General features: G+C 46.7%; 1 protein-coding gene and 1 long non-coding RNA gene across 2 annotated transcripts in view; one reads left to right on the top strand and one right to left on the bottom strand.

Moving 5' to 3' along the window:
* Positions 1-22,184, bottom strand: part of LOC134672129 (uncharacterized) — a 144,827-nt gene that overhangs the window by 111,564 nt on the left and 11,079 nt on the right. The gene's annotated exons all lie outside the window — the stretch shown is intronic.
* Positions 1-22,184, top strand: part of LOC134672111 (dnaJ homolog subfamily C member 13) — a 61,936-nt gene that overhangs the window by 31,478 nt on the left and 8,274 nt on the right. Inside the window, exons 16-32 of the mRNA XM_063530024.1 lie at positions 1,546-1,754; positions 2,474-2,633; positions 3,272-3,372; positions 3,946-4,120; positions 4,778-4,980; positions 5,294-5,414; positions 6,207-6,371; positions 12,254-12,405; positions 12,898-13,099; positions 15,956-16,141; positions 16,826-16,961; positions 17,382-17,572; positions 17,927-18,118; positions 18,614-18,793; positions 19,543-19,704; positions 20,312-20,521; positions 21,365-21,497. Coding sequence (XP_063386094.1) covers positions 1,546-1,754; positions 2,474-2,633; positions 3,272-3,372; positions 3,946-4,120; positions 4,778-4,980; positions 5,294-5,414; positions 6,207-6,371; positions 12,254-12,405; positions 12,898-13,099; positions 15,956-16,141; positions 16,826-16,961; positions 17,382-17,572; positions 17,927-18,118; positions 18,614-18,793; positions 19,543-19,704; positions 20,312-20,521; positions 21,365-21,497 — 2,878 coding nt within the window. The remainder of the gene's footprint in view (positions 1-1,545; positions 1,755-2,473; positions 2,634-3,271; positions 3,373-3,945; positions 4,121-4,777; positions 4,981-5,293; positions 5,415-6,206; positions 6,372-12,253; positions 12,406-12,897; positions 13,100-15,955; positions 16,142-16,825; positions 16,962-17,381; positions 17,573-17,926; positions 18,119-18,613; positions 18,794-19,542; positions 19,705-20,311; positions 20,522-21,364; positions 21,498-22,184) is intronic.

Raw genomic sequence — 22,184 nt, 5'->3', positions numbered from 1 at the left:
GCGCGCGAGCGCCCCGTGGTGCTGCGGCGCCGCCGCGAGCGCCTCAAGTCCTCCGCCAACTGGCCGCTCTTCTACTACCAGTTCCACAGAGACCACGCGCTGCCCAACCTCATATGGAACCACACGGTACGAGTACAGTGTACACTACGCTACGCTAGCGCTGCAGCACTGGGCGGCGCGCGACGCGGCGCGCGAGCGCCCCGTGGTGCTGCGGCGCCGCCGCGAGCGCCTCAAGTCCTCCGCCAACTGGCCGCTCTTCTACTACCAGTTCCACAGAGACCACGCGCTGCCCAACCTCATATGGAACCACACGGTACGAGTACAGTGTACACTACGCTACGCTAGCGCTGCAGCACTGGGCGGCGCGCGACGCGGCGCGCGAGCGCCCCGTGGTGCTGCGGCGCCGCCGCGAGCGCCTCAAGTCCTCCGCCAACTGGCCGCTCTTCTACTACCAGTTCCACAGAGACCACGCGCTGCCCAACCTCATATGGAACCACACGGTACGAGTACAGTGTACACTACGCTACGCTAGCGCTGCAGCACTGGGCGGCGCGCGACGCGGCGCGCGAGCGCCCCGTGGTGCTGCGGCGCCGCCGCGAGCGCCTCAAGTCCTCCGCCAACTGGCCGCTCTTCTACTACCAGTTCCACAGAGACCACGCGCTGCCCAACCTCATATGGAACCACACGGTACGAGTACAGTGTACACTACACCGAGACCACCCCGTAGTTCTAAGGAAACGACGGGAGCGCCTCGCTATACTATAGACCGACCGCTCGCCTGCGCGGTACGGGGGCGCACGGGGTAGGACTCATTTAAGCGGTCGGTCTATAGCCTCGTGCCGCCCAATGTACATTAGGATGTACACTCAGTTTCGATGGAATGTCAACCTTAATTAAGAAGAAAGTAGGTAGCATTTCATTTGTCTCCTAAAATTTTCGAACAAATGAAACTGAACCCAATTGAAAATACAACAAGATTCTAATTTCCTTGGCTATAATTTTGTATGGTGGGCGGCACGAGGATAGAGACACTAGATCAGTAGCCTCCTGAGACGAGAGCGCACCACCGCCAACGGCCAGAACAATAAATGTTAAGCTAGTTAAAGATACGTTTGCATTTTCATGTACAATTCGTCCTCCAACTGACAATTACTGATTAACGGAAAAAGTTCACTAGTGATTAACGGAAAAAGTTCAGTAGACTATTTCAAACGAAATAATGATTGAAAGTACAACTTTTCGTCTCTTTAATAAATACTATCCATATTTGTCATGCCTTATCATATAAATTCCTAACTGCTAGGTCATTTTAATATAAATCCAAAGACAGGAACAACACTTAAACTTTATTTCTTTATCATAGAATCACGACAAACTCCAAAACAACACGCAAAGTGTTATTAACCAGAATAGCTTTATGTAATAGATTCTGTTATTTACTACCTACAAGGTATCAATTTTATCATATAAGTTCCTGACTGCCAGATCGTTTTAATATAAATCCAAAAACAGGAACGACCCTTAAATTTCATTTTTGTATCACAGACTCGCGAGGAACTCCGAAATGCGCTAGAAAACGAGCTCCGAGCGTTCACATCAGACCGGGAAGTGTGTGGCGACACCCTAACCTCATGGAATCACGCCGAACTAGAAGTGCACTATCAGTGTTTACAGAATGAAGTCAAAATTGGCGACTACTACCTGAGGATATTACTGGAACAGAGAGACAATGATGACAGTCCCATACGGAAGTCGTAAGTGATTTAAGTCATATTACTCTTTCCCATAGAACCTTAGTTTACTAAAGAACGAGCTTCAAGTTTTTTCTTTAGCTAAAGCAGTGCTAACTCCACCAATGTCTACAGAATGAAGTCAGGATCGGCGACTACTGGACTAAAGTCAGCAACTGATTTTAAAGACCAAGTTCCTTCCGCGCGATGAGTCGTGAAGTGGTTAAGAGTAAACCATTAGGGTAACATTCCATTTCTAACCGCAGCTGCATTACTGTCAATTATACTATGGAAATTGACAATGACAGCGACGCGTTCAGTACCGGTAGTGCAGCTGCGGTTAGAAATGGAATGTTACCATTAGCCTTATGAATGTTAGCTGCCGCTCCGTTGGTTGCCTAAGTTACCAGTCAAACTCGTAGAAAGAAATATTTTCAGTAATTTTATTTTGACATATTTGTTCAGGAGTTAAATATCAGTACTCTTATGATATTTTGCTGGGAATATAGCCGTAATCTTTCAATGATTCCCATCTACATAGTTACAGATGTAGTGCATAATTGTTTTCCATCGTATTTTCTCGGAAACGTTCGTATTTGTCATGCTAGTTTATTCAAACTCAGTACCTTTTGTACCGAGACTGACTGATATAGCAATAAGACGTTCGTACGTTTCCGTGAAAATACGATGGAAAGTAATTATGCACTACATTTGTAACTCATGTTAGCTAATTATCTTTTCAGCTACGAGTTCTTCAACGACCTATACCACCGGTTCCTATCAACGCCGAAGGTCGAGATGAAATGCATGTGCCTACAAGCTATGAGCATAGTCTACGGCCGGTATTTTGAAGACATCGGGCCATTCGCTGACACCAAATATATAGTACAGATGTTGGATAGAGTGAGCAAAATTTATGAATATTTTCTACCTTATTGTTTGGTAATAAAGTTGTAACTAGTTCTTAGTCAGCTTCAGCGGAATTTAGGATATTATAATTTCGTGGTTTTAATCGAAAAGGGTACGCATTGTGGGTCATTAAAAGGATACTAACATGGCTCTAATTAAACCTGGCTGAAGTTAAGATTAACCATATTTTGATAATAGTAGTCACTCGGTAAATCATATATAATAATATAGTATATAAGAAAGTAGCTCAATTTAAGCAGCAGCGTCTGGAAGACCTAGATGCTAAGCGTCATATCTGCAAGACGCGACCTAAGCCCTCCTACACATACACCCGCAACTCGACTGGACAACTCCATTGCGCATCGTGTGACCGCATCTTCAAGACAAAGTTTGGTTTTGCGAGCCACATAAGGGCATTTCATAATCCGGATAAGAATTGTTGACGGAGGATGAAGAGAGAGAGAGAGAATAGTAGTACAGTCGACGTCAAAGATATGTTTACACTTTTTGCCTTATTACAAAGGAGTAAGGTGCAAAAGTGTAAACATATTTTTGACGTCGACTGTACCTATTGTACCCGTCATAACCCCTTCTTTCATTTATTATTTTATGAGTTATGTACTTTGTTACAGACATGTGATAGAATGGAAAGAGACAGACTGGTTCAATTTTTATCGAAACTGATATTACATAGAAGAAATGTTAGTGAGATTTTAGAATGGAATGGTATAAGGTAAGATTTTCTTAACATTCTAATACAGACGATGTTCATACAGAATAAGTAACCAATTGTCACTTACCACCTAAGTCACTATTGTACCTACTTATTCTTTGCAAATAAATACTTATACTTATACAAGTAAAAATTACTTAGCGCCAGAGATATTAAGAGCCGATTGTTTATTGGTCTGAATAACGGAAAAATGTTAAATAGAAGTGAATTTCAAATTTGTGTGTGACTGTGTGATGACGTGAAGACTGATAACTGACTGCATTTCAGACGTGTATGTGAAGATCCTAATACCTTTTATCTACTGGAACTACGAAATACACCTGGTTACACTTAAATAGACATATTTAAATATTTATTTTATTCTGTTTTTAGTATTTGTTGTTATAGCGGCAACAGAAATACATCATCTGTGAAAATTTGAACTGTCTAGCTATCACGGTTCAAGATTTACAGCCTGGTGACAGACAGACGGACAGCGGAGGCTTAGTAATAGGGTCCCGTTTTTACCCTTTGGGAACCATAAAAAGAAGCCATCCATATTTACAAGATTTTGTTATCTGGATTTTTTTTCAGAATATTAGTAGACCTAATGACATTAGCGCATTTACACACAACTCGTGCGACAGTACCAGCGCAGAGCAACGTCATTGAGGGGCCGGCGCGGGCCGAAGGCGGGGACCGAGAGTGGTACTACAACATAGAGCAGGGCGGCAAGGTTGAGAGGAAGGGACCCATCAGTTTCCAGCAGGTAACCTTACCGTAATGTTGCTGTCAAATTTAATATGATTTATTCTGATACTGTGATCTGGTGTGGCGAGCGGATCGACAGATTTAACAATGTACGCAAGTAAATTAATTATTAATAAAACACTCTCGCTAAACTGCACTGAGGCCCCGTTAGCTATAGATTAGGAGCATTCCACAGGCTGTTCCGTACAAACGCATTCTATTTCCTGTGTTGCGACTTTTTTTCGGCATTTAAAGCAGGCGATTATTTTTCTGTGCACATTTTTGGCCATTTGTCATAGAAAAGGAAACTCTTATAATTATACCTGCAAATCCTCAGAAAATTTGCGTTTGTACGGGACAAACGGTAGACAATTTCATGGAAAGCTCCATTATGGAGTCAGTATGCTCCATTATGAATATTTGCTGTAAAAATTACTTTTCATTTATTAAACTTGAATCTTTGTATTATTTAGTGGAAAAATGATGATATTTCCATCGGGGGTTGATTAAGCTTATCAGATGCCACGAGCGAACGGCTCTACCCAAATATGCCGTGAACACGGTCATTTATAACAACGTTGTGATTTTTTAGACCTTATCTTGTTAGCTATAAGATTTACAATCGTTTAAATATTACTTAACTTCTCTTGTTATTAACATTATGTCTTGTTCGCAGCTCAAAGACCTATACAAGAGCGGTGAAATCAACAACAAGACGAAGTGCTGGGCCCACAGCATGGAGGGCTGGCGCTGTATCGGTGCCGTTCCTCAACTCAAATGGACGCTAGCGGCTAGAGGAACCGCTGTCATGGACGAGAGCGCTTTAGCGTCTACTGTGCTTGATCTGTTGATAGCTGCGGCCCAGTACTACCCAAGTAGGTAAGTTATCTAAAGCCTAGTTAAAAGCAATGACATGAAAATACCAAAGGAATTTTTAGCGCGCTAATCTTACGGTAGATGTCGCTAGGCGCCTTCATGATGCGATAAAGGATAGTTTGGAACAATTATTCGTGATCGCATAACATTTTTTAAAGGTAGGTCAGTACAGATGAAGTCAAAGATATGTTTACATTTTTCGCCTTATTACAATGGAGTAAGGTGCAAAAGTGTAAACATGTCTTTGACGTCGTCTGTACATCCAACAGATGAAGCAGCAATGAAACAGTTTTCATAATGATTGTATATTTTGCAGAGACGAGGAGGACGCTGTAATACGACCTTTGCCAAAGGTGAAGAGAATGTTGTCGGAACCGGCGTGCCTGGCGCACGTCGTTCAGCTGCTGCTCACCTTCGACCCCGTGCTCGTCGAGAAGGTAAGAATACCATCACGCTCCGCGATAAGAGAATGTTGTCGGAACCGGCGTGTCTGGCGCACGTCGTTCAGCTGCTGCTCACCTTCGACCCCGTGCTCGTCGAGAAGGTAAGAATACCATCACGCTCCGCGATAAGAGAATGTTGTCGGTACCGGCGTATCTGGCGCATGTCGTTCAGCTGCTGCTCACCTTCGACCCCGTACTCGTCGAGAAGGTATACATATTACATACACGCTCTGCGATTACGCCATTTAAGGCCCATTTGCACCATTCTACTAACCCGGGGTTAACCGGTTAAACAGTTAACTCAGTGTCGAATCGTACTGGTAACCACGGTAACTCCAGGTTTAAGCGGTTAACCTTGGGTTAGTGGGATGGTGCAAGTGGCGCTTAGGGTCCTAGCTAAATTGGTTGTTCAATACTTACGCCATGAAATGTCCCATTTAGCTAGAGCCCTAAATGGCGTAACAATCACGGAGCGTGATTGGAATTGGATTGTGAAGGGAACCGCCCTGCCGCACGTTGTTCTACTGCTGCTCACCTTCAACCGTCAAAATGTAGCCGTCAAATAAATAAAGGAAAATTCTTTTTTAATTTAAAATTTTTGTTTGTTTAATTTATTTTTTTCCAAGTGTCCTCTGTAGTTGTGTGATCTTTGGCGTTGTTGATCTTTCTAGAGCGTCTGGTTTATTTTGATGTAGCCTTGTATATTCCTCAAAATCTTCTTTTCAACACATTTTTATTCACAAATTCGCTGTAACTATTTACACTAAAGATTTCAACTTTTTTTAGGTGGCAACCCTGCTTTACGAAGTGATGCAGGACAACCCTGAGATCTCCAAACTGTACCTGACCGGCGTGTTCTACTTCATGCTGCTGTACACGGGTTCGAACCTGCTACCTATCGCGAGGTTCCTGCGACTCACGCATATGAAGCAGGCGTTCAGAGCCGACCAGGTAAGATATAGTTCGTAGGTTCGTAGGCTAACAGAGCCCGAGCTAATCCTATTGTCTATTGTTCAGTAAAACCGCTCGTGCCACGTGCCACATCCACCTGCATAAAAAGTACAGTACTTCGGTTACTGAGTGCCGGCGAGTCGAACGCTACAGAACCAGTCTAAAATGTGTCATACGAGATGCGTAACAAAGGCGCGTTATCGGAGAGCGCATCTACACTGGTTTTTTGAGCGTTGGGCTAGCCCGCGCTCAGGTGCCAAATAGAATAATGAAGACCCTTTTTTGTAGGTAAGTTGCATGTGCGGTTTTGCTTAACAATAGACAATAGGATTAGCCGCCGGGCTCTGTTACAAAGCTACGAACTATATACCTTTTGTAACAAGCTTTAAACGTAGCACTCAACCCGTAACCCGTTTTTTTTTTTTTTTTTTTTTTTTTTTTTTTTTTTTTTTTTTTTTTTTTTTTTTTTTTTTTTTTTTTTTTTTTTTTTTTTTTTTTTTTTTTTTTTTTTTTTTTTTTTTTTACGAGGGGAAATGCGTTACGCATACTCCTGCCTCTCGGGACTCTCCTCCCTTGGCGCTTACCTCGGCCCTGCCATGTGCGTGTCGCCCTTGCGGGCTCGCCTATTGCGGCTTTTGCCACTGTCCCTCCTAGGTGTGCACTTTTTGCGCCTTATCCGCCTCGGGACACTCTCGTCAGGTCCCAGTTAGGGCGGCAAGCGGCGGTCATACGCGGCCCGCCTCCGCCCGGTCCTTTTTCGGCGGATAGGGAGCGAGAGGGGATCGTCCTCTCGCTCTCTCTCCGCCGCCTCCTTTAGGGACATGACAGCGTCGCAGAACGCGACGACCGCCTCCCAGGTGCCTCTGTTACGGACCATCGCACTGGCTATTGCCGGCAGCGATAGGTCTGCTCCAAGAACCGCCGCCATCTCCGGTTCGCGGGAACCGACCTTGTTGGAGACATGCGTGGAAAAGGGCCCTCACTCTCTCCTCCAGCTCACCAAGCGCGAGCACCACGACACGTCCGGGCACACCGTCAAGTCCGGGGGCGCTGTTTTTCAGCCGGAGCCTTAACACCGCTGCCCCGAGTTCCCCCTCTGTGACAGGAGGTATGTCCTCCTCTACCGCAGTGCTGGTAACGTTCCCACCCATCGCTGGCGGATGCCATACACCTCTTCCAGGGAACAGACCAGTAAGGATTCGTCCTAAGAGGTCCGGCTCAAGGCTGCTGGTTAGCGGAGGGGCCCAAGGCCGGAGTTTTGCCCTTACAGTTTTGTAAGGGCGTCCCCATGGGTCCCGGTCCAGCGTCTCCAGCCACTCCTTCCACGCCGCTTCCCTAGCCTGTGCGATGCCTGCCTGCAGGGCGTGGCATTTGGCTCGGTAGGCGGCGTAGAGCTCATCCTCCCTGGCCGGATCGCGTATCCTTCTCCGTCTGCTCCTGGTGTATTGGCGGCGCGCAGCTGTGCATCCGCTTCGTGCCTCACGAAGCTCCTCGCGCCACCAGTAAAGCCGGCGCCGCGGCGGAGTCGCCTTTACTCGGGGCATTGCTGCATCGCATATGCGCTGGAGAGCAGCAACCTGCCGCTCCGCCTCGGCGTCGACTTCACCGATGGGCCTAGGCCCGGCCTGCCACCCCTCGACAATCGCTGCCTCTTTGGCCATTTCTCGGTCGAGTTTGCGCAGTTTCCAGCGCGGCCCTTCCCCCGCAGTGGGTCGACCGACACCCCTTGGAGTGGCAGGGAACGTGGAGACATCGAATCGAATGTAGCGATGATCCGACAGCGTCTCCACGTCTACCCTCACTCCCCACCCCATTACGCGCCGTGCGAGAGCAGGGCTGGCCATTGTTAGATCCACAATTGACCCGCCCCGCTGTCGCACGCACGTGTGTGTCGACCCCCTGTTGAGGATCTGCAACCCCACTTCGACCGCCCATTCTTCCATGGCCTGCCCTCTCGCGTCCGTCGCTGGGGATCCCCATGTCGTGGACTTGGCGTTAAAATCTCCCGCGACGAGCACCAGCCCCGGGCGACTGCTGCCGATCAGAGAGCCCACCTCATCCAGGAATGACTCGAACTCGGCCAATCTCCTGTTTGGCGAGAAATACGCCCCGACCACCATCGTGTCTCCTAATAGTGTGGCGACAAAGCCGTGGCCTCTGGTGACGTTTTGGTGACGCGGCGCATTAGCTTGGGCCTGCGTGACAACCGCTACTAGGCCATCCCTGTCACCAGCCCAGTTGTCCCTCGGGGGCACAGAGTAGGGCTCTGCCACCACCGCGACATGTATCAACCACTCCGCCATGCTTTGGAGCAGGAGGTCTTGAGCTCTGGCGGAATGGTTGATATTCGCCTGCAGATACCGGACGGCCATTCCTAGCCATTGGCTGTCCGATCCTCCTCGACCCCAGGCTCAGGCCTTCGTGGGGGACTTGGCTGCGTAGAGGCTCCGGGGCCATCTGCAGCAGTTTTCTTCCGTTTGGGTGGGTTTGTGGGATGCCCGCAGCGGCGCACAATGAGCAATGCGCGGTGGCATTGCAGTCACGCGCGATATGGCCCGTCCCACTGCAACGGTAACATATAAGGCTCCGATCCACCTCCGACTTGCACTTCGCACGCACGTGTCCCACTTCCAAGCATCGGAAGCATCGCGTGGGCCGACTGTCGAGCAGTCTGACCTGCGCCGACACCCACCCCACGCGGACCCGTCCGCCCTGCGCCACCTTTTTGGCAGCTGCGATAGGACACCGCAGCCACACCGTACCCAACCCCGAAGGGCCGAGCGTGACCTCCCCGGACTTGATGTCCTCCTCTGCGCAGCCACCTTCCTTTGCTACCGCCGCCACCACTTCCGAGGAAAGTACGGAGTCGTCCAGGCCCGAGATGCGCATCTCCGCGCATTTGGTGGGCCTAGATATACGGACCAGGGCAGGGTCCAGCGCCTCCCGCAGTTTGGCGGCCAGATCATCTGCCTTTTGGCCGCTCGCCGCTCCGGGGATCTCGAAGGCGCGGGCATCCGTGGCGGTCCTTCGGATCCGAACACCCGCGATCCCCATCGAGTCAATGTCGACCTTGCTTTTAGCCTCGCTGAGTACGGCGGCGTAGCTCGTGCTGCTATCGGCCTGGGGTATCAGTGTCAGCACCACCGCTGATGTGTTAGGAAGGCGAAGCTTCCGGGCTTTCTTTGGTGGAGCCTTGTTCGTATTCGGGCTCACCTCCTTTTTTGCACCCTTGGGCTTTCCCTTTTTCCCCTTCTTTACTACCTCGGACCAGGTTGACGTGGCAGGTGCAGGCGCCAGCGCAGCAGCGGCGGAGCCTGGCATTTCCGGGGCCGGGATTTCCTGGGCGGAGCTTCCCTTCCGGGGCTTCTTCTTCTTCTTCCTCCCCACAGAGCCTGAGGAGGAAGGTCCCTTTGCAGGCACCATAGGCGGGACCAGGGCCTTCGAGGAAGCGCCCGCGAGCCTTTTTTCCTTCTGAGTAGTCTCGCCGCCGGACGGAGGGAGGAGTCTGTCTTTGATTGTGGTCATGTGGGCGTCCAGGTACGACGTCACCTGGGCCATGACCACGCGACAGATCTCCTTCGTCAGAGGCGCCGAGGTTTTGCTCTGTTCGGCCACCGTCTTCGAACTCCTATCCTGTCCGGGTAGGGAGGATGCAGCACTGCCCTGCTGACGCATCGCCTCCATTTGGGCCTTAATTTCGGCCATTTCTTTTCGGAGACTGGCCATCTCCCCCCTCAGCCGGTCGTTGTCGGCCTGAAGCCGCGTCGTTTCCTCGGTGGCTGTGCGTTGGCTGAGTTCAGCAAACGCATCCGTGATTGCCGACGAGGCGTCTTTTAGGCGGCGGATGTACGGGCCCTTCAGATTCTTTGATGTGGCTGCCACCCTTTCGATGACAGCCACACTATCCGCGACCTGTCGTCTCAGGTCCCGTATGCCGGGCTCTTCTTCGGGGTTCGCCCCAGGCCGAGGAATGGTGTCTTTGCGGAACCCTTGCCGCGTTCGGATTTCCATTTGTTCCAGCTCTTTCTCCGCCTCGAGGCGAGCCTCTTCCCGGAGGGCACGGTTATAAGCTTCTCTTGCCTTAGCCATGCCCATGTAATTCCCAGTCGTGGGGGGGCGGCCCCGGCGTTTAGAGGCTTGGGATGAGCCCCCGCTGCCGGTTGAACGGCGCCCCTCATCTCCGCTGGAGCCTGGCATAGAGTCCGAGTCGGATGGTCGAGGTCTTTTTTCTGGGCGGTCCTGCCACATCCTACCGTACTCTTCACCCTCCGTTGTCTCCACGTCCGAAATTGGCACTAGGCCCGCGGGTTTGAGTGGGGTCGGCATCCGTGGGCGCACCTTTCCCTTTCCCTTTCCCCGGTTTTTGGGGTTGCCCGTTGGAGCCTTCCCATCCACGTCGGTTCCTTGACGTTCCGTGGTCGGGCTCCCATGGCGACTAGGGGGGGGGAAGTCACCGGCGACGGGCTGGACCGCACCGTGTACATGGTGCCGTCCGAGTCACCCCCACTTCCCGCTAGAATCCCTGGAATCCCTGGGTCTATTCGGGTCAGGAGGACTTTGGCGACCCTCTCGAACCTGGCCTCACGGCCTCCCTCGAGCGCCAGTAGTGCGCGTGGCTCCTCCTGTCTTGCCCCTACTTCTGTGGCGGTGCTCGGAGTTGCACCTGGCGCACGCCGTATAAAGCGGCCCTGCCTGTCCCTTGCCGCTGTTAGGACGTCAACCCCTCCAAACGGAGGAATCTGCAGCTCGGGCAAGCTGAGGTCAATGCGTGGGCTTGGATAGTCCACACATTGACTGTGCTGTGACACGTTCTCCCGTGCAGGGACAGGCCCCTGCACGGGCGAACGCGCCAAGGAGCTTCGCGGAAGAAAGACCCTTTCCTCCTCGTCCTCCGAGTTTCCTCCCCTCATCCGCAAAATATCCATATCGCTTGCGTAATCGAGTTCCGTTTGTTCATAGCCAGTGTCGTGTTCACGAGAGCCGGCATCCCGCCGGCCCACGAAGCAACTTTTGCCCCCTCCGTATACGACGGGGCTCTCACCCGCCGAAGCGAGTGAACGGGATTGGGTACCCGCCCGGAGAATTTTAAAGTTGCTGATCTCCATGATTAGCTTTTTTAAGGGGTGAGCTCCCCCGCACGCTCGGGACTGGACTCCCTCCAGCCACGCATCCCATCGGCGCGATTGCTCACCTTGGGATTGGGGTAATTTACTATAGTGGTTTTCTTCCACGCGGTGCTAATCTCAATGAGCAGCACCCCCGGCCGGCTCAGTGCGGGTTACGGGTTGCCCGACGGGGAGCCGAAACTCACCCAGCAGTCGCATGACTGCAACTGCCAGACCCGTCGCGCCGCGTGCCTTGAAGGCCCGCCATCCCACGCCGCTCGAAGGCGGCCGCTGCCCAATATTAGGGCTCCTTCAAACACGGTGCACGCGCACCACCACCGTGCGTGCCTCCGTCGCGGGTACCTGGCCTCGTGAGATCCACACACATCTCAGGCCAGGCCCGCCCACCCTATGTACTTCCCCTGCGCCCTCTGCTCCGTCAGAGGGACGCGGGGAGAACCGTCATGTGCCGCTTTTTGTCTGGTCTCTCACTCCAGGCCTGTCCGGTATGGGTAGCCCTGTCCGGCGTAGCCCCGAGGATCATTGAGACACGCAAGCCCCCCACCACGGCAAGGTGGCAGCACTTCGAGGGGATCATGGCTAACCTAACCTAACCTAACCTAACCTGTGTTAAATTTGTTAAATATCAAAAGGTGTCGCGATCTACTCGAGCATAGATCAAAGGTATGGCGCCATCTTTTCGAACGATGATAATACTTTGACAATACGCTATACTAAATTATCTTTGCCACTAGTCTTGAAATGCTTTGTTCGCAGACTACATCGGATATAATGCAACGTTCGATCCTCGGTCAACTCCTACCGGAAGCCATGGTCTGTTACCTGGAGAATCACGGCGCGGAGAAGTTCGCGCAGATCTTCCTTGGAGAATGGGACACGCCTGAAGCCATATGGAACTCTGAGATGAGGTTAGTACAAATGTTTTTTATAAGTCACAGGAAAAAACCGAATTATGATTTTTGCAAATAGTCAAAGCGTGTTTTTAACCGTGTACAGATGAATGACCTGTCAGTATTGATTAAGAAGTAAATTATTATTCAGAAACAGCTTGATTGATGACGATCCTGGTCACGACACCAATTGTAACATCTGTCAATAGAAACTCATAAACTTTTAATTAATTAAATGACTGAGAATTAAATTCTTTACTAAGCATCAGTTTCACTAATACGTATTAGAACTTGTTTGTTACAATTGTGATTACGGCAGCCTTACTTTACTATTTTGTACAGACTCATCCCATGACTTTGGTTCTACGCTTGATTGATAAAATATTCGGGTATATTTCGTCTGTAGTATCAACAGATCAACACACGAGATGTCTAATTAATTCGTGTTCCAACAAATAACGTGGCTAGTGCGTTTGAAGAATAATTTAAAAATCGCTATTTTGTTCACAGACGAATGTTAATAATGAAAGTATCAGCACACATCGGCGAGTTCACACCCCGCCTGCACGCACACATCGCAGCTCGCTACCCATACCTAGCTATACCCGCTGTGTGCTACCCACAACTACAACACGAGCTGTTCTGCAACATGTTCTATCTGCGTCATCTGTGTGATACACACAAGTTCCCTGACTGGCCGATTCCAGAACCGGTGAGTAATAAAGCATATTTTTGATTTAAATATCACTTTAAACTCTCGCTTTTTGTACACATATTTAGTGATTTTAACGGGTCTATAGACGGACCAAAATAGTCTGCAGCGGATTTGATAGCCCACGCAGTGCAAGTGTCATTTATACGTGATAATGTCATAGAAGTTTGACGTTTAAGGTGGTTCGCTTTTCATACAAAATTCAATCAAAGCTCATTAAGTAACTACACACTATTAGTACACAAATATTTTCGCATTTATCTTCTTTCGAATATTCGTTTGCGCGAAATTAACAGGAAAACAATGTTTCATACAGAAATCATGCAAAAATCATAGTTAACTTTTCATCAATTTTACGTATGTGTGTGTCACAAATGTCGTGTACAGATACATTTGCGACGTTGCCATTCCATTTCCGACGTTGCCGGGCTGACCACGGCTCGAATTTGGAGTGCCGTCATGTTTAGTGCAATTTTGTTGACACTGATATTTGACAGGTAGTTAATTGACCTAAGCGAGAAGTTCGTCAGCTTAGCTAAGAACTATCATGGCGTGTTATGCAAACAGTCGCTTTTTTGCTTGCAAACGGAAGATTCCCGGTTCGATCCCCAGTCATTGTATGCTGGAACATAACTTTTTGTATTTTTGTTACACCTAAATTTCGTATTGTTTTTTTATTTTTATTTAATTTTTCTTATTATCATAAATCGATTATTAAGTATGGGCTACACGTATTGTTTTATTTTTACAAAGATAATTAGTAATTATACTCTACCTAATCTCTCTGATTTTTACAATCAGGACATCTTCACTGCAATAAAAACCGGGCAAGTGCGAGTCGGACTCGCGCACGAAAGGTTCCGTGCCATAATGCAAAAAAAAAAACAAAAAAAAGCAAAAAAAAAACGGTCACCCATCCAAGTACTGACCACTCCCGACGTTGCTTAACTTTGGTCAAAAATCACGTTTGTTGTATGGGAGCCCCATTCAAATCTTTATTTTATTCTGTTTTTAGTATTTGTTGTTATAGCGGCAACAGAAATACATCATCTGTGAAAATTTCAACTGTCTATTACGGACTATTACGGTTCGTGAGATACAGCCTGGTGACAGACGGACGGACGGACGGACGGACGGACGGACGGACGGACAGCGAAGTCTTAGTAATAGGGTCCCGTTTTACCCTTTGGGTACGGAACCCTAAAAAGTAGTGTATAAAATTTCCTGTGGTTAAAAATAATGGATTTTGTCTATGAATGAAAAACACAATTATTACTATAGTTTGTTTTTTTTAGCATTAGAAATAAGGTAAACAATCTTGACGTGTCTTTTAATTGAAAAACACATTTTAAAAATTAGTTACGGCAAATATGTAACAATTATAAATCTAATTCCTGAAAAAACCTGATAACACTGAGTATGTGGGGGAAGCGCTGCTGGCCTAGCCGAAAGCAATTCGGAGGTCACGGGTTCTAAGTGTTCTAACCCCGGTTCGTACCAATGATTTTTCGAACTTTTGTACGAAATAGCATTTGATACCTACCTATTTACACACCGATACCTATTTTTCGGTGAAAGAAAACAATGTGAGGAAACCGGACTAATCCAAATAAGTTTACTCTCTGGGTTGGAAGGTCAGGGCAGTCGCTTTCGTAAAAACTAGTGCGCATGCCAATTCTGGGATTAGTTGCCAAGCGGAGATTGAATATCTGGGAGACCGACCAAAGCTTAGAAAACATAAAAACTCAAAAATGCGCGTTTTCTCATAGACCTAGCTAAGAGATCAATCCCCTTATAGCAAATTTCATCGAAATCGTTAGAGCCGTTTCTGATACCATCCAAATATGTATATAAATAAATAATTATATATATAATAATTGCTCGTTTAAAGGTAAGATAACACAAAGGAGAAACGAAAAGAAATTACCTACTCGCACCAGTCTTGAACCCCAATCCTCTTGCACGTATTTCCACGAACATACCGTTACGCTATTGCAACATACTTACGTTGTGTGAAATTGTCTACTACAAGGATCACGGAAACACTGTTTGCAAAAAGAATAGATAGTATAGAGGGGTCCTGTCAAAGTAAATTTTGTAGTCACGGTACATTTACTGCCATCTATCGACACACGATTAAAACTTAAAATAAAATTGAAAATGTATAAATGAATTAAAATATGTTTACGGATATATGATTATTAATTTTTATTGTTCCACAATGACCCATGTTCTTTCACTGATACGTGTTAAAATTGTTAAATATCAAACGATGTCGCCAACGCCATCTAAACGACAATAGACCAAAGGTATATGGCGCCATCTATTCGACAGTGACTTTTGCTTGACATCCGAGGCACGTTTTTTTCTTAGACTTTATTTATCTTATACGGAATTATATATATCTCTGCTGTTTGCATGTGTGAGTAATAGTAGGAAAAAGCGTGACAGCAACACTCCGTCGAATTAAAAAGGTGGTTTTTGCACAATGAAGTATTCAATGTTTATTCTAATAGTTCAATATTTACTTAAAAAGTGCGCGAAACATACTTTTAAGTATACAAATACCAAGACCATTTCACAAAAAAATAAAATCTGAAATTTTGCAAAAGTGGTGCCATCTAGCGAGAGTTAAGTTTTGAGTAACCTAGGCGAACCACCTTAAAATAACACTTTCAATTGCGTGGGCTATCAAATCCGCTGTAGCCTATTCTTAGTCTGACTCTAACGCGATATTTTTTTCATTATTTTTACCTCACGGTTCTTGTGACTGACCTCCCAGACTTTCAACAAAATATGAGTATTGTAATTTGTCGTTAAAATAATAAATATCACAAAAAGTATTGTTCTTGTCAGGTTCAACTTCTAAAAGACGTATTAGAAGCATGGCGGCGCGAAGTCGAAAAGAAACCTCCTTCAATGACAGCGAGCGAAGCTTATGCAGCTCTTGGCCTAACTGGACAACACGACGAAGCAGCCGTTCGCAAGGCGTATTATAGGCTCGCGCAGCAGTACCATCCGGATAAAAATCCGGAGGGCCGGGTGAGTTTGGATATTTCAACTAACAACCCTAAAAGTAAAAAAAATAAAGAACTTATATTCGCCACTAGTTTTAACCATAACTGTCATATATAACAACGAGGTACTGTACTCACAAACAAACAAACATCTTATACTAACTTAACCTAATTCGTGAGATAGTTACTAATCCACAATCTCAGTTAGATTTAAATACTTGATACCTGAATTTTATGGGTAAAATTTCGAGGCCGCAATTAATGGGGTTGGCAACTGCCAAAGGTTTGCATAGATGGCGCCATCATAAAATAAAAAAAATAAAATAAAAATCATTTATTTCGGACCACAAAAATCCATAACAAAAACAAAAAGGTTAGTCGAACGTGTACATGCAGGAACTTGTTTAAGACTATGTTAGTACTTACTCAAACTTATTAGATATCTAACTACTACATTTCATAAGGAGCTAAGGAACGGTGCAAGTTCGACCAGTGCTGCATATAGCGACTATCGGGCCTACCCGCTATCACACTCCTAGCTTGCCCCCTTTTCTACAAGATTTAGCTTAAAGAACTGGCATCCAGGGCATAAAATTCCATAAAAAAAAAATTGACACAATTCTAGGGATTGACAGGGCAAGCTATGCTGGCGCCATCTGCTAAATACTTCGACCGGCCAACCCCATTTATATTGAATTTTGTATTTCAGGACCGCTTCGAGGCAGTGAATCAAGCTTATGAATTCCTATGCAGCCGCAACGTGTGGACAGGTGACGGGCCGAACGCAAACAACATCGTGCTCATATTGCGCACGCAAACTATACTTTTCCAGCGATATTCGGACGGTAAGCTCCTACTATTTTTTTGCTAACTTCGATCATACAAGCGTTTGTATTGTGACAATGCCGAGACAAAACCAGTGTAACTCAGTTTCACAAATAAAATAAATCAGCTGAAATAAGTCTTCCGATAAGGTTGTTCAGGGTATAAGCAAAGGAATGGAATTCGCTCCCAACGCTGGTATTACGACAGTTATGATTCAGGTGTCTTCAAAGCAAGAACGAATAGGTTATTTCTGAACTTCATTTTAGACTGACGTCACTTATCATGAGATGAGACTTAGGTCAATGACTTGTTAGTCTACCACAAAAAAATATGATATCCTGGTCACGGCACCAATTTGTAACTACATACCTGTACATTTTTTTTAATAAAAGTTGGAACATTATTTTACGTAATATCTCACTGTCTTATTTTATCCCTAGTACTGGCACCGTATAAATACGCCGGCTACCCCCAACTGCTTCGAACAGCGCGTCTCGAAGCCGAAGCGGAGCAACTGTTTGCCGAGAAAGATTCCTCTGGTCTGTTGCCGGCGGCGTGCGAGCTGGCTCACGCCACTGTTAAGTGCTCGGCTCTTAATGCCGAGGAGTTAAGGAGGGAGGGAGGTTTACAGGTAAGAAACTCATATATTTACAATAAAAACGAATGATATGCATCGACTCTTGACCCAGAACAAGATGGAAGGACGTAGTGCTTAAGGACATGAGTGAATGCAAGTTATCCGAGAACGACGTGGACGTGAAAAAGGTTAAGCAGGAAAGCTGACCCCACCACTATTTGGGATATGTATCGCAGTAGTAGCTAAGAAGAGAGAGAGATACATCGACTCGCGATATTTCTTTTAAATCTTTGAAACTAGCCCATAATCAACTTTATAGAACATTCGGGTTCCTCTTAAGCATCCTGAATTAGTATTAGGAATAGAGGTGGATTAAAACTCAATTAAACTGTAACATTTTTTAATCAGGTCCTCCACGAAGCCTTAACCCGCTGCGTGCCCGTCCTCTCCACCTCGACTAAACCCGGCGACGTGGCAGCCGCCGTCTGCGCGCACGCCGCTCGTTGCTTCGCCGTCGCCGCGCAGTTCCCCGCCTGCCGCGACCTGTGCGCCACGCTGCCGGCGCTGAGCGGAGACGTCGTGCCGCTACTGAGAAGACCGGTAAGCACACAGATAACTGTTTACAATAGGTTAGCTAGGCGTTTCCTCGTTCCGTGCCTAATTTCTTTCTGACAGCCGTAGTGTGCCGCGGTGACTGAGAAGACCGGTAACATAGACACAAATTAATTAAAAAAGAAACGCATCACACACACACACACACAGATTAATTTAAACTGTGTTTTTATGATCTAGAGACTTAAATGACAGCTCGTTTCCCTAGTCAACTTACCAATCTGCCTGGTTTTGTATCTTAGTTTGTCATGTAATACGAGAAACATTTTCTTTTTCGTTCTAGTATCTTACGGTGCAGTAAATTAGGACTATTTTGGGATGTAAAACAGCTGTTGTTGAATTAATGTAGATGGAAAATAAAATGGAAAATATGTGCTTTTTTAGAACAGCCACTGGCCTAAATCAAAACTCAAGATTCATGCAAAGGCGATAAACTTCTTGAAGTTCATTTTGTGTTTTACTCACTCACCCTATCTTTCGCAGCATCTCGGCGACACGGCGTGCGCGGGCGCGGAAGCGGTGGCGGCGCTGGCAGCGGAGCCGACCATACGCGAGCAACTCGCCCTGGCCGGGGCCTTGCAAGCGTTGCTGCCCAATGTGCTGCAATACGACTACACGCTCAAGGAGTCCGGTGTGGAGACTGACGCACAGGCTAACAAGCAGGTTCGTACTCGTAGTCATACTTTTATTCATTGTATGAGTGACACCTGTCTCGGTGTACAGTCAGAGCCACCATTTTTTTTATTTGCTAATGTGGTACACACATGGATAGAACACGCATTTCATTGAATTTTATGTATAACTGATTTCGCAAATTCGCAAACCTCTTATTAATTAGCTGAACCCACAGACAAGACATCCTCCAGACTGAGCATAGTCGCGCTACCCCCTCTGCCACAAATACGTTAGTTTTACTCCATGTTCGAGTCGAAAGTGTCTTTGTGTGACGCCCGTGTCTTTGAACGGACCAATCACGGCACGGGACTTCGCTCACCTCGTCCCGCGCACCCCCGCATTTTTGGCAGCATCGGTTTCATGAAATAATTGCTCTATACTCCGTCTTGAAGATTCCTAGTCTATGGGGCTGAACCTGATCCGAGATAGGTACTTTTTCGTGCTTCTATATAAATATATGTTTAATAAAAATAGGAACTATAGGTCTAGATTAAGAAAAGAAACTGTAACAATATTTTTTGTATGACCGTTTGTTTCATATTTAAATAAATAAATAGATATTTTCATTCTCTCATTCATTCCATTCGTGCCAGCTTTTATCAATCGATCTGGACGTTGTTTCAGACCGATTGCAGCAATTCTCTCGCGAGATGGCTTGCGCTTTGTGGACCCGCCAAATGTCCTCTAGTGTCGTTTTATCAGCCTGAATGATTTTCGTGATTTTTTTTGTTATACAGGAGGTGGCGAACCAGCTGGCGCAGCTATGCGTGGCAGCGCTAGCCGCCATGTACGGGCCGCACTCGGAGCCCGGGCCTCTGGACGAGCGGATACGGGAGGCGCTGCAGGCCACGCTGACGCCCTACCTGTGCTCGCGGCTCGCGGACGACGACCGGCACGAGGTAGGCTCACTATTTTTTCGAAAGCTTCTTCCTCGCGTTATCCCGGCATTATGCCACGGCTCACATAGGAGCCTGGGGTCCACTTGACAACTAATCCCATGATTTGACGTAGGCACTAGTTTTTACGAAAGCGACTGCCATCTGACCTTCCAACCCAGAGGGGAAACTGGGCCTTATTGGGATTAGTCCGGTGTCCTCACGATGTTTTCCTTCACCGAAAAGCGACTAGTAAATATCAAATGATATTTCGTACATAAGTTCCGAAAAACTCATTGGTACGAGCCGGGGTTTGAACCCACGACCTCCGGATTGCAAGTCGCACGCTCTTACCGCTAGGCCACCAGCGCTTTTTTCGCACTATTTTTTCGAAAGCACTGGCAGGAAATAGTCTGAAAGATATCATCTTATCAGTTGAAATAGTGGACATAAGCCGCCCCCAAGAATTGCCATGACCGATCCCTCTTTAATCTGGCAACTTTGCGAGTTTAAAAGTTGTCAACACCTTTGGTTCTTTTACTTTTTGCGAGGATCTAGAAGGTAGTTAGGAAGGAACCGTCTCTAAATGTCATGTTTATGTGTGTCCTTTTTCAAATTATTTTTGTTCCAGTTACTTAAAACCCTGACCTCAAACTGGCGGACACCCTTACTGGTGTGGGACAACAGCACAAGAGCTGAGCTACGCGACATACTCCGGGCCAAAATGGAGCCGGACGGTCCACTGATCCCACCCTTCAAGTACACAGCCCATGAGGGCTTGTTGGTCGTCGGTGGGGTCTATGTGGCCATATACAACGACCAACCAGAGTTCCCCATACCAGTGAGTCAAGTTACATTCATAGAAAAAAAAATGCTTTGGAAAAGAACATTGCCCTCTTCAGATTTTCAAATCATTAGGGATGCTATTTAGCAAAAATGGGTCGACCCACAATATTTTTTTGATAAAATGTCAACTTAAAGCTTCAATTTTTTGATTTGATCTCATTGCAAAATGGATGTGGGTTGTCACATAATTGCTTATCAGCATCCAGTTAAACATATTAGAAAGTAATCTGTGAAGCATAATTTAGACCATTTTGAACAAGATCGGTTGCACCGTTCTTGAGTACCGACAAACCAAATACCTACCTACCTACCTACCTATTTATCTGAATATGTTTTGTTTTTTAGGGGTATTTTAGGGTACCCAAAGGGTAAAAACTAAGACTCTACCGTCCGTCTGTCTGTCTCCAGGCTGTATCTCATGAACCGTGATAGTGATATTTCTGTTGCCGCTATAACAGCAAATACCAAAAAGTACGGAACCCTCGGTGGGCGAGTTCAACTCGCACTTGTCCGGTTTTTTTTTATGTGAATATACGGAACCGTCATTGACGTGTTTATAATATAACTTTAACACGTTGATTGCCAAGCCAAAAATGGCGAACATACCGAGATGGCCAACGTTTGTCGAATAGATAAATCCCTTCTCTAGTGGCCAAAACTAATGCCATAAGCCAGTACGCTACGGCCACCATTTTACGGCGCGAACAAAATTGTATGGCTTTATCACGCGACATCGCGTCATCGGCCACAGGGTAATGGACTGCATCACGCGACGTCGCGTGATGTGGCAATCAACGTGTTAACCAGTACGCTGAGACCTGTAATGATTGTGCCACAGAACCCTCAGCAGTTCATCCTGGACCTGCTGAAATTCATCCTGGAGCAGACCAAAGAGGACATGACTCCGGAGCGCGTGGAACACATCACCATGGCGCTGTCGGCTCTCGCCAATGTCGTCATTAAAAACCCAGGTATAATCTTATTCATAAGGGCCGCCCCATATCTAGCGTCCCTCGAGCGTCGGCGTCTGGTCAGCGCTATGGAAAATGACGTCGCTGCGCAGTTGCGTCGACGTTGCGTCGAGCAGCGGCCATAGAATTGTAGACGCCGACGCTCGAAAGACGCCAGATGTGGGGTGGCCCTAAAACTTTACGTGCCTGATTTAGTTAAATTAAGCTAAATTCCTAGCTAATTCATGTTCGCGTTTATGAAACACCCTACTACACACACTACTCTACTACTCTTTTATCTTATTGTTTAACAATGTTGCATCCTCAGCTACTGCATCGACGTCCGATTTTTTTCTTCTCCACTTAACATTCTAACCTCCAGGACTTTCCTCTTAGAAAACACAAACTAGAACATAATTTGTTTATCGCGTTTGTAATTATTGTTTCATATAAAGAAAAGAGACGTCTCCAGTACTAATGAATATGCGAATATCTTATTAGAAGGTTTTTTTTAAAAAGACGACTACGACAATTGGAAGTTTCTATTATTAATTGTGTGTGCCTCATAAGAAGGCTCAAAGTCACCCAAAGGGCAATGGAGAGGGCTATGCTTGGAGTCTCTCTGCGTGAACGCATCAGGAATGAGGCCATCCGAAGCAGAACCAAAGTAACCGATGTAGCCCTCCGAATCGCTAAACTTAAGGGGCA

The sequence above is a fragment of the Cydia fagiglandana genome, chromosome 16, assembly GCF_963556715.1.
Source record: "Cydia fagiglandana chromosome 16, ilCydFagi1.1, whole genome shotgun sequence".
NCBI classification, from domain to species: domain Eukaryota; kingdom Metazoa; phylum Arthropoda; class Insecta; order Lepidoptera; family Tortricidae; genus Cydia; species Cydia fagiglandana.
The sequence above is the reverse complement of the archived record's forward strand: the minus strand, read 5'-3'. Positions and strand labels throughout refer to the sequence as shown.